At 39.2% G+C, this 12,908-nt stretch overlaps 1 protein-coding gene across 1 annotated transcript; it reads left to right on the top strand.

Moving 5' to 3' along the window:
• Positions 1-2,268: 2,268 nt before the first annotated feature.
• LOC149197989 (Pentatricopeptide repeat (PPR) superfamily protein) lies at positions 2,269-5,222 on the top strand. The gene has a single exon (XM_089406042.1). The coding sequence runs from the start codon at positions 3,038-3,040 to the stop codon at positions 5,162-5,164; it is 2,127 nt and encodes a 708-aa protein (XP_089262168.1). The 5' UTR covers positions 2,269-3,037; the 3' UTR covers positions 5,165-5,222.
• The last annotated feature ends 7,686 nt before the right edge of the window (positions 5,223-12,908 follow it).

Genomic DNA, 12,908 nt, shown 5'->3' with positions numbered 1-12,908 from the left:
CAAAAGTCAGGGTTGATAAGTATATTAATAATGGAGTTGTCTATAATGCGACTTTTTGGAGATTCCGGTGACGGAATCCGGTGGAAGAAATTGAGGCTAAATCTTGATTTGTTGCAGTTAAAATGGTTTTTTAACTGTATATTTGGATTCAGCACCCTGGAAAACCCCTGTGACGCTTTCATTGTGCAGAAATTAGCTATCAAACTTGCGATTCCAATAAATTCTTTCCGGATTTCGACTGGAAAAACCCGCCGGAAGGCTTTCAAAAAGTCACATTATAGACAACTGCATTAATAATAGTGTAACTAATATCATTGGTAAAACATAATATTTCTTTAAACCTAATGGCCAATTAATCTATATTCCTAAATAATATTTATTCAATATTTATTTATTCAAGAAATATTAAAGTTAACTATATCATTAGGAAATATATTATTATTCATAAGTTCAAAAAGGGTTTTTTTATCATAAATAGGTAAATCATAATTTTTCTTTAAACTTAATGGCTAAATAATTCAATATTTATTTATTCCAAAAAATATTAAAGTTAACTATATCATTAGGAAATATATTATTATTTATAATTTTAAAAAGGTTTTTTATCATAAATAGGTTTAGGTTAATACAATAAACAGCCCAAAACTAATTAAAGACTCAGACACTCCATAATAATAGGACAAATCTGCCAAAAGAAAAATAAGGGAGGGGAAGACAGAAACCACAAGACCTAACAAAAAGGGAATGAGGAGGCTAGGAAGACAAGGCTGGGACCCAGCAACTGCTAATCTTCCAGCCATCATCCCTATTTAGATTGTTCGGTCTTTTCTCAATCTCCAGGGCCTCTCTAAATTTGCGATGGTGAAACTGCGCAATTTTGGCAATGACTTGAGCCTCCTCTATACATACATGATGCATAGTCTTCCCCGCATGCTCAGCCAGGGCCGAGGACTTGGTCCTACCATGTCTTAAGTCAGCCGAATGCTCGCTAATCCGCTGATTGATAGAGCGACCAGTCTCACCAATATAAGGGGTCCCACAGGAACAGGGAATGACATAGACGCCCTTCATGTCCTTAGGGTCAATCGGGTCTTTCACAGACCTGAGGGAGCCACGGATAGTATTGAGAGGTCTAAAAGAAGTGGGCACATCATACTTCCTCAGAATCCTCGCAATCCTGTCCGTAGTCCCCTGGATGTAAGGGAGGTTCACACCCATGATATGATCTTTGGGAACCCTTCGGATTGAAGGCTCCTTCTTGGCCCTGAGGAAGGCTTTTTGACCGAGGTGCCTATTGTAACCATTCTTCTCAAAGACTTCTAGGAGGTGAGCCTTCTCCGCTTCCAGGCTCTCCTCATCCGAAATTCTAACAGCACGGGTGGCAAGCGTGCTAAGAACCCCTAACTTCTGAGCGGGGAAATGATGCGAAGAAGCATGCAAGTATTGCTCAGTATGCGTCTTCTTTCTAAACACCTGATGAGAAAAGGAACCATCCACCTTCTTAGAGATGAGAACATCCAAGAACGGAAGACAACCATTAACTTCTTTTTCCATCGTGAATTTAATGGCGGCGGATTGGTTATTGAGGTGACTGAAGAAACGGTCCAGCTCGGCAGGACCATGAGACCAGACAACACCAGTGTCATCCACGAATCTTTTCCAAAGCTTTGGTAAGAGACGAGAGGAGGCCAAAGCCTTAGACTCAAACTCCTCCATGAAGAGATTAGCGACGACAGGGGACAAGGGGGAGCCCATGGCAACTCCGCAAGTCTGCTCATAGAATTCTCCCTCGAAGCTGAAAAAGGTAGAGGTAAGGCAAAGCTCAACTAACTTAGCCGTATCCGGGTCAGTTAGCTTATTAATTACCTTCATGGCCTCATTGATAGGAATGCAAGTATAAAGAGAGACCACGTCGAAACTTACCAAAATGTCCTCGGGCTCAAGTTTAATTCTCTTTAGATCCTCAATAAACGAAGCTGAGTCTTTGACAAAGGACTCAGTCTGCCCAACCAAGGGTCTCAACTTTGCAGCAAGGAACTTGGCCAGGAGGTAAGTCGGGCCACCGATGGTATTGACAATGGGTCTCAGGGGGACCCCGTCCTTATGGATTTTTGGAAGACCATAAATCCTAGGAGCGATGGGGTTACCCTCAATCAGTTTCTGGGCTAAAGGAATCGTGGAATTGCACAACTTGATCGCAAGGGCGACCGCCCTGGAAACTTTACAACCTCCAAACTAAATCTTGTTGTGCCTGGGCCGCAATTATGAAATTTGGGAATAGTTTGATCTTTACAACCTCCAAAATAAATCTTCTTGTGCCCGACCGCAATTATGAAATTTGGGAATAGTTTGATCTTTACAACCTCCAAAATAAATCTTCTTGTGCCCTGGCCGCAGTTAAGAAATTTGGGAATCGTTTTGATCTTATACTACAGTCATTTGCCAAGATCGAAAAATATCATGTTCACAACGCTTTTGAGTTTGACAATGGCAGGTGTTCTTTTTTCGATGAAAGTTTAGTTGAGTTCAGGTTAGGGTTGGTTGTGTTGGATAGAAAAATGATTTGTTTATTTGTTGGTACAATGTTGGATCGAGAAATGATTTGCTCTATAGTTAGATTTGAATCTGAATATTCTGTAAAACCATTTTTGAATCCCACCCTCCACTCCTCTCATAAAATTTAAATAACCCCACACAAACGGACCTACGCCATAAGAGCTACACCCTAATGTTGTTATGTTTAAATTTTGTGAAAGGTTTTGACACAGTTAATTTCAAGGATGGAAAACACAGGGAGTCCATGGAACTAAGAATTTTATGCTGATAACCTTCCAAACTTCACCCATATAGCGACATGGTCTCTGGAACCCCATATGGACGAAAATTCGGGTGGATCTCGGAAGTGTTGATTCCGATCGCATGGTATTGCCTTCTCAGACAGGATAATGAAACAATCAACAAACGAGATGCCCTTCCGCTGAACGGGATTGCAGGTAACATTTATTTTTAACATTATGATAAATAAGCATGAGCTGAGATGAGAAGGGCTGGAAGATTTTACTACTTTTTCCTTCTTTCAAATTGCAGTAGGTGTTCCTTTCTTCTATCATCACGGTCATCATCACCATGTAGCTTGCCAAATGTTTTGGCATTGGGTAACAAAACATACTCGTCTTCTCAGTCAAATGCCAAAATACCCATCATCCATTCTTTCCTTCAACCCAGAGTCTTTGCTGCTATTAATCCTTCGCCTCCACCTCCACCTCCGGCTTCAGAGGACCATCTACCAAAAAATGAGCGGCTTGATAATTCCGAGCTTGAAAGAGAACTTGAAATAGCGCTTGCTCACAACAAAGTCAATGATGCCTGGAAAGCCTTCAAATTTTTGAGGACCAATAGAGCATTCCCCAATAAGGAATTATTGAATAAATTAGTGAATGAACTTACATCTGCAAAGGACTTACATAGCCTACAAAGAGCTTTTGCCACTGTCTTCCTTCTATTGGAAAAACAGCAACATCACTTACTTGACATGGGCTCAATAGCCAATTTGGTCTCCACACTTGAGAGGGTCAATATGACAGTACCTGCTTCTACCCTTATAAAAGCCATGCTGAAAAACCATTGTTATCCTCATCTCGGCCTATGGAGCCCTGTTGTCGAGCACATGTCTAGGGTAGAGGGTACTGCCCTTCGGGCTTTGGAAATTTTCGTTGAAATTTGCAATGTTGCGAGTGAAGTGAAAGACAGTGCACTGATTGCTAATATGAAGCCTGATACGAGAGCCTTCAATGCAGCTCTCAATGCTTGCTTAAGTCTGGGGTCAGTAGAACGAGCTGAAGGACTCCTTAAAATGCTGCATGGAGCGGGTTTGAGAGCAAATGGCAGGAGCTTTGGTCTACTTGCTCAGGTCTATGCAAAGAGAGGTCTTAAAGATAAGATTCTGACGTTGGATGAGGTCATGAATCTTTATAAGGTTTTTCCTGATGGGGAGTTCTATGGCAGTTTGGTTAGTGGGTATCTGAGTTTAGGAGATTTGGAGTCTGCTTCGGAAGTTGTGTTGCTTATGTTGAAAAAGGCATGCCAAAAATGTGATAATCCGGTGGAGACAGTCGATGAATGCTGTGGTCCAGGGGCGGCAGTGTTCCCTGATGAACAAATTTATAATATGCTTGTAAAGGGTCTCCTGGATGTAAGAACTACTAAAGATCTCGCAAGATTCATCATCAGGGCACAAGAAATTGAACAACAGTTGGTGGCTACAGATCAAACTGCTGGTGCATATGTAATTAATGCATGTGTAAGCCTTGGTTATCTAGATAAGGCACATAGCATACTAGATGAAATGAATACTCAAGGATCCAACGTCGGACTTGGGGTTTATTTTTCACTTCTGAAAGCCTATTGCAAAGAACAACGAACAACAGAAGCTACTCAACTAGTCTCCGATCTCAATATGGCTGGGCTTGAACTTGATGCGAGCAGTTATGATGCAGTGATAGATGTTTGCATGACGGCACAAGATTTTAAAGCAGCCTTTGCACTCTTTAGGGACATGAGAGAAGCAGGGGTGGGATCACTGAAGACAAGCTACCTCACTATCATGACTGGTCTCACTGAGAACCACAGGCCTGAGCTTATGGCTGCGTTTTTAGATGAGGTTGTTCTGGACCCACGCATCGAGGTTGGAGTTCATGATTGGAATTCTATTATTCATTCCTTTTGCAAGCTTGGTCGTGTGGAGGACGCGAGAAGAACATTTAAGAGAATGGTCTTTCTTCGCTTTGAACCAAATGGACAGAGCTATTTATCTTTAGTCCATGGATATTGTGCAGCAGAGAAGTACTTCAGTATCTTGCTTTTATGGAAAGAAATGAGAACAAGAACGGCACGTGCTCTTGGAAAAGGAATAGAGGCCTTCAAAATTGACCGGGATTTGCTTGATGCTTTTCTATATTCTCTGGTAAAAGGAGGATTCTTCGATGCAGCAATGGAGGTAGTTGAAAAAATGAAAGAACTGAAAATGTTTGTTGATAAATGGAGATACAAGCAAGTTTACATGGAGACTCACAAAAAACTCAACTTGTCAAGACTCAAGAAAAGGAATTTTAGAAAAGTGCAAGCAATTATTGCATTCAAGAGCTGGTTGGGTTTATCATCCTGACTGAAGTAACTTTCTGAGTGCTTACAAATAGAATAATCAAGGGAAGGATTACCATGGAGATGAGGATGCTTCATAAAGTAACTTTTATGACATAATGTGCACAGCATGTTCATTATTCAAGATGTCAAACATTGTATTTCAAAGATTCATTTCTTGATAATAAAAGTTATTCATCCTCACTGTTGTCTAAAAATGCTTTGCTGCAAAGTTTCAAAGATAAGAACAGTTTGGTAAGTTTCATGCAAAAATTTGGTTCCAATTTACCTGTGTCTGTCAATGTCCCACAGCATTCTTGAACTTGTTGTAGAGAAAACCACTTTTTGTACATAATGTTTAAGTGACACTACAGATTTCATCTCGCATCGAGGACATTGTAAATAATGGTTGAAGCCATGTGGTACCTATATGCCTCATACTTTCTGGGCCAACACCAGCTACTTCTATCTTTCACGATCAAACTACAACAAATGGATATAGGTTTTGTATAAAGCTATGAAGCTCATTTCTTAATTCGTGAGGTATGTATTGTAATGGAGTGCTTTCATCTATTTAGTTACAAAACTGAAATAATGAGATAGAGATCGTAGCCTTTAAGTTTATGGATAATTCTATTTCAAAATGCGGCATTTGTTTGTGTTCCTATTTACCATTCGTTGTGTTCAATGCCACCGTTATGATAGAAAGGGCCTTGCATCCTGACTTCTTTCAGGTTTATAAATTTTGCCTTCAAACTTCAATCTAATTTACTGATCTTAAAATTGGTTATGCCAGAGTAGTCTTAAGGTTTCTCTATTGCTTAACTGAACATAATGTCTTTGAAAAGCCGTGTTTGGTTAGTGTTTGAAATTAAAATTTAACGACCATTTTTTGCAGTTTAGTTAATGTTTGCCCATCTATTCATTCCAATGAAACACTAGGCTAAGAGGTTACACATCTGTTACAGTACTGGGGATAAAAACTGACTTTTAAACTGTATCTATATTGCTAATGGTCCATAGTGAAGTATGTCAGCATGATGTCTATGATCCTAACCCTCATTCGTTTTATATATTTTTTTCCAAGGAAAGAAGTCAGCCTCCTTCTCATTTATTTCAATAACAAGAATGAAACCACATCATCAAACTTTAATGTGGTTGCATTACTACTAATAGATACAACCAGACTATACCATGAATATAGCTATGAACACAGTAAATCAATGCACTTATCTTTACATGAAATTTTAATATCCATAGACAACAACTGACTTACCACGGTATTGAATGCATTTAGATGCTCTGTCACCGAGTCTCCATCATTCATCCATAAGAGATATAACTTCTTTCGAAGGAAAAGTTTGTTTACTAGGGACATAGATTGATATAAGGATCCTAACTTATCCCATAGTTCCTTGGTTGTAGCTTATCCTAATGGTAATTTTGAATTTGAAAGACACAACCAAATTGTGCTCTTTTCCTTCCTATCCAACTTCATCATGTCTTCTGTCAACATACCCATAGGTGCAGTACTTGGATCCACAATGAGCACTGTTTTTGGTCTACCAAAATATCTTCCATCTTAAGCTTCCATAACTCAAAGCTTTGCCCATGAAATTTCTAAATCTCAATTTTAGAATTGCTCACCATTCTCTTCTCACACAAGAGTTTACACAAGAGTTGCTCATGTGGTTAGAAATTAGAAGCGTGCTAATGCTTTCTAAAGAATCATTGAGTGCATAGCCTATACATTTTTGTAGAGGGCAGTGTTAAGAGCCCGTGTTAGTGTAAAGGACATGAAATCTCAAAAATTTGTGTTGGTCATTGTTTGGTGCATGATCAACATGTTGGTGCAAGAATTCTAGAGCATACTGTTTGTTGATGGTTCCCTTGTTCGTTTTTGAAGACCAATATGTAGGTTGATGGAGGTTTGTATTACGGTTGTTAGGACCTGTTGGAAATCAAGAGGTTTTCAATCTTATCATTAGATTTCCAATACATGATTAATTACTTGTGAAACTGTTAGCATTTTGTTATTATGTTTTCATTCTTCATCAAGCAATTATCATAAAACATGAATATCATAGAAGACAATAGAACACAAGATATAGGCTCCAAGCCAGGGCAAAACCCCTCCAAGGGGAAAACCCAAAAAATCTCTTCTTATAGAATCAAATCAAATGAGATATCCAAGACCCATAACCACAAAAATTTCCACCTCTAGATGCCAAGTCAGATCTTCCTTCCTTTCAGCAGATTCACCGGCAAGAGACCAGCAACAAGAGACAAACCAAGATAGGTCTTCTACAAACCCTAGCTCCTAGAAGAAATCCTTTCTTCCAGATTTCATCCTCCACTTCTTTTCTGCCTTTCTCTGCGATATTTCAGACCAAAAATCCATCCAAGTGTGTGTCCAAATGAGCTCCATCCATCATCTATTTATACAGTTCAGAGGGGTGCGAATAGACATGTCCACTAGGGCAAGGCCGACTTGACATGTAGGCTGACTTGGCATCTAGAGGGGTTTTCGTCCCAAAATTTACTTTTAAAATTTCTTTTCCATTTTCTTTTACAATAGGTCCAAAATAGGACTTTGACTCTTTAACTCAAAAACCTAGAAGCATGAAGAACATGCTTATCTAGAAAATAATAATAATTTTTCTTTTTCTTTCTTTTGCTTTTTACATAAAATACACAATGGTACAAATTATGAAGACCGAAACTAGTTACTTTCTCCAACACTCCCTCTTAACTAGGAGATATTCATAATTGTACACCTGGTACAAGGATATTCTCAAACTGAAATATTCTCATAAGAAGAGTCGGATTGGTAAGCCATCTGTAAGCATCAACATTATGACCAACACTGTCATTGAGGCCTAACTTGACAAGCTCAACTTCATTTGAGAGCATTATGCTGGGAGGCTTTATGTGAGATACCACACTACCTCTAAGGCACATACCCCATCCGGATGTTCACTGGGCATGTCCTTTTAGGACTATTCTTATCTTGGATTTTTAACCCTCAATCCTCAAAGAATATCGGTCCTCTTCAACCACTCTTATCTTGGATACCTGTCCTATCCTCAAAGAGTGTCAGTACCTTTCCTTTCTTGGATTGTCTATCCTCAAGGAAACCACAAATGCTTTATCCAATCCTCCACCATTCTCCCTCCATGGCCTTCACTTAGACTTACGACTGTTAGTCTTGGTCAAGTGCATGACACATGAAGAAGAGAATGCACATGTGATGTTTATCATCACTCCCTCTCAACCAGAGAGGAGATCCTTTCTTCCTTTCAATTGGGAAGTCATAACCACAAGCTCTCTAGCTTGTTCCCACAAGAGTATCAACTACCAGATCTTCATGGAGATAGCTGCATGGTTCCTTCTTTCCTTGGTTTCTCTTCCTTCAATTTAGTGACAGGGTTCGAGCCATCGACCTTTGTTAATTTTAGGATAACAATGCTATGTTCTATGCTTAGAGCAATTTTACTTCAATTTTCTTTATTAGCCCAATATCATATCCAGTATAGCAATCACATCAACATGATAGTAAAATGCAGATAGAACATAAACAATAACAGTAGAAGACAAGCCAACACAAGGGGACACAAGATATGGCACCAACCAGGGACAAACCTTAATGTGGGGAAACCCTTGATCAATTCTTCTTATAATTCTTCAAAAGTTCAGCAGAGAAAGAGAGTACAATTTACAATATTCACTTGCCCAAACTGATCAGTCAAAACAGCAGAAATAGAAAGCCCTAACCAAAAAGTCAACGCTGGTCAACAGGGCTGAAATTGACCTCCAAAACAGCTCGGTCAACCTTGGTCAACTCGGCCTCCAACAGCAAGATAATGCAACCCAAAACAGTCTGAAAATAACCAGTCAAATATGGTCAACAAAAGTCAACACAACAACCTGAATTAGGGCAGTCAACATTGATCAACGCATGGGTCAAATTGCCTCGGTTTTTGTGCCCAGAACAACGGTTTGCCCAAACAGAAGTCTCCCTCATAAAACTGAAGTCTAACAGGGTCAATGCTGATCAAAGTCAGCCTCCTGAAATTTCGGCCTCCTGAAATTTTGGTCTCCTGAAATTTCGGCCTCCTGAAATTTCGGTCAAATCTGGTCAATGCAGCGGATAGAAAAGACAGTCTTCCTTTCGCACGTGTGGAGAGAGAGAGAGGCCTAGAAATTCGTACCCAATCAAGATGAGAGAGAGAAAGATGAATGAGATGAGATGCCAAAATGAGTAGGAGGCATCTTATATTTATAAACGTTGAAGGCTTGAGGAGGCACCTTATATTTATATGCAACATTGAAGGCTGGAGGAGGCTAATTTGATGGCTGGTCGACCTTGACAATTTGTCCATAATCAAAATAAATTCATAGCTTCATTTGTACATGTCAGAATGGGATGATCTTTAGATCAATCCTACACCTCTCAGAAAGAGGAGTCCAAGAAAAATATCAGCTGCCTCATAAGAGTTGTCCAAAGTGATGTTTGGCCCTAGTTGCCAAATTTAACAACCTTGCATATCACTTTCCTTTCTTTATCATTAATGAAAGCATTATGTTGAGCCTTATCAAATCTCAAGCAAATCATAGCTCCCTCTGCAAGTGATCTTTGTTGTACTAACATGAACTTCATGTTATCTTCTCACTGCTGCCTTTCAACCCCAAGATGATAATGTGAACATTTTGACCACAGGATTGCCATAACCATATATTCAATCCATATAGTTGAACTTGCCTCAACTGTCATCATGTATTCCTAAATATCTTTCTAGGCATCAAAACAATATGTTAACCAGATAACTAATAACAAAAATATTAATATTAGACTTACCTTATCATGATGGCCTTCTCATCAAAGCATCAGTTTACTTGAGTTCTTTGAGATCAACATCCTTTCGCATGATCCATCTCTACATGAATCTTTCTTCATGCATTCATTTTAATCAGAGTGCCCATGGATCGAGCTTGATTACCAAGTTGTAATATCTTCCTTGGAGTTGTCATTGTTAACTCCCTTTCGTTTTTTTCGGAGACTATACTTGATGTTGATCAACATTGTTATATTTATGCCATGCAATCTTGTGAGAGAGTCTTGATCTCTTTCCATACCAAAGCATGTCACATTTCTTCTTTCGGACATCATGCATCCATAGGGAAAGCTTACCGAGCATATTTTATATTCAACTCTTTCTGCAAGATTCTTATAGATATGAACCTTTTTCTGAAGAGTTACTTACAATATGCATACCTTTGCTTTTCATACAATCATCTAGCCATCCCTTCTGAATGAGCTTGCTTCTTGTACTTGGAACTTTGACCATCTGCATTCCTTCATCCTTCAAGAGTATTGTTTCCATACTAGATGGAATCTAAGTCACCTGACACGTGGATTCAGGATTCGACGGATCCAGGGATTCGAGTGTCGGATATGGACACGTTGACCCCCCGGAACAGGAGACATTCAGATACGTTATATATATATATATATTAAAAATTAGATTTTTCTTACACAAATTCTCATTCATGGTACAAATTCATTGATTTCAAACATAGATCTTCATCTAGATGTAAGTTTTACTGTTTACAAAGTAACATTATGCATAGTACATACAAAATTCAAATACAATTGTAATTTGTGACATGTCACATAAATGATAAATCATAAATTCTGAATTCATAATACATGTTCAATTCAACAATGATCCAATAGGAGAAGGACAAGATAGTAAGATAAAGATACTGACAATTGTAGCTTTCTCATTAAGTCATCAAAATCAAAATGTGTTACATAGGTAGTGCAATGCCAATGGCAAATAGAAATAGAAAATACACAACAACTACAAGTATATAAGCCTCAAGGCCGTAGGTAGCTCATGACTCATGAGTCATCAATCCTCATAGTCATCATCAAAATCAACATCACTGTCCTCATCATCATGGCCACCACTACTCTTCTTTGCTGCATCGTCCTCCCCTGTATCCAAAGTCATCTCTGCATTTGCTGGTGTGGAGGATGACCCCTCTACAGTATCACTATCATCAAATCTGACAGGCTCTAGCCCTGGATCATTGAGATCCATGTTGGCCAATGCCAACTCAACACTGCTGTCCAGACCCATATCATCAGGAAAGACATCCCACATCTTTGTCTTTCCCTTCAAACACTCTTCCCTCTGCCTGTAAATAAGATGAAGGTTGGTGTGCACATACACCATTGTCTCTGCCCTGGACTGTTCAAGCATGCTCTTCTTAACACTATACAAATTCCCATATGTGCTCCAATTCCTCTCGCAATAAGAGGATGAAGTCACCTAAAAGAGGAGCTTCATGGCTAACTGCTGTAAAGCCAACAAATGGCCTTTCACACGGAAATATGTGCTCGTGAAAGTATTGTGGCAAAAGTTGCATCTCCAATTCACAGTGCCTCCTCCCTTCACCTTGCCGCTTGGCCCTTGCTCTCTTGTGACATATTTCCACAAGGGATATTTCTCAATGTTACATTGAGGAGGAAGTCTTCCCTCAACATTACTTGCAATAGAGGGAATACTTGCAGTAGACTCTGATGAAATTGGGGGAGGAGGGGCATCTCCAATGGGGACATTCTTCCCTTTCCTTTGCCCCTTCCCTGCTGCCCTTGATTGAGCCATGAATACTGTAAAAAAATAAACCAAAAATGCACAAATTTGTAAAAGAAATGCATATGCAAATTGTTGTAATAAAAATGCAAAAAAAATAGAGAGGAAATGCACTTACCTGTTGCTTGAATCTCCTTGAAAACGCTCCCACACCCTTTGCTCCTTGCTCCAAACCCCTCACAGCAAACCCACAACAAACCCACAACAAAAGAGAGAAGTGAAAGTGAATTAAAACAACAACAAATCGCCTTTTTTATGCCGCGCGGGTGACTTTTTCCGGATTTGTGTCTGGAAATCGTGACACGTCGTGTCTGATTGGGACATGATCCAGATTCGATCGTGTCCCAATCGGACACGACGTGTCACGATTTCCGGACACGATTTGGCACGAATCGTGTCGGATTTGACGGATTCGCGACACATCAGCCCTTTTAAGTGAATCCGGTTTCATAGGATGGAATATATACCAGTCATAATGCTACTACCAAGAATCTTCCAAAATGATGATTCTTATAGGATCTTTATGATCCCTCTTTGCAAGATGACTCCCTCTAACATGATGTTAGAAAATGCTTGAATGAACAATAATATGCAATATGGCTCCAATTTTCTCTTTCTCTTTAAACTGGATGATCTTTCTCAAAGTAAATCAAATAAGTAGATTCTAATTTTTCTACTATCATGTGCTTCTATCTATGATGCCATGCTTCATAACAACAAAGACTCTTTTAGAAAATGCAACGATGCATGCTTACTCTTTTAATCATCGATGAACTTGTTAACATCAATTCCTTCAAGGTCCTTACCAATGTTCCGAACATTGGCATCGGGATAAAATCGGCAAGGGTTCGGAAAACCAAAAAATCGTAAAAATCGGAAAAATATTGGTAAAATCGGCAAACATCGGCAAAATCAAGATACCATCAAAATATCGGTAAAAATCGGCAAACATTGGCTAGGCCAAAAAATCGTGATTTCGAGATAAAATCGGGATGTTATCGAGATGTTCGCAACACTGGTCCTTACAGTTCCCTCTTTACATCATGCTCATCATTTTCAGGAAGTCATTAACAAGCACAATGTTAAAATTGGCAACTAGGGCCAAAT

This window comes from Pinus tabuliformis, chromosome 2_2, assembly GCF_031772625.1.
Source record: "Pinus tabuliformis cultivar Carrire ecotype Pingquan chromosome 2_2, CPIR1, whole genome shotgun sequence".
NCBI lineage: Eukaryota > Viridiplantae > Streptophyta > Pinopsida > Pinales > Pinaceae > Pinus > Pinus tabuliformis.
This window is presented reverse-complemented; position numbering and strand designations above follow the sequence as displayed.

Bases quoted from the DNA above. Each gene is read 5' to 3' on its own strand.
- LOC149197989 (XM_089406042.1), top strand. From the start codon at position 3,038: ATGAGAAGGGCTGGAAGATTTTACTACTTTTTCCTTCTTTCAAATTGC.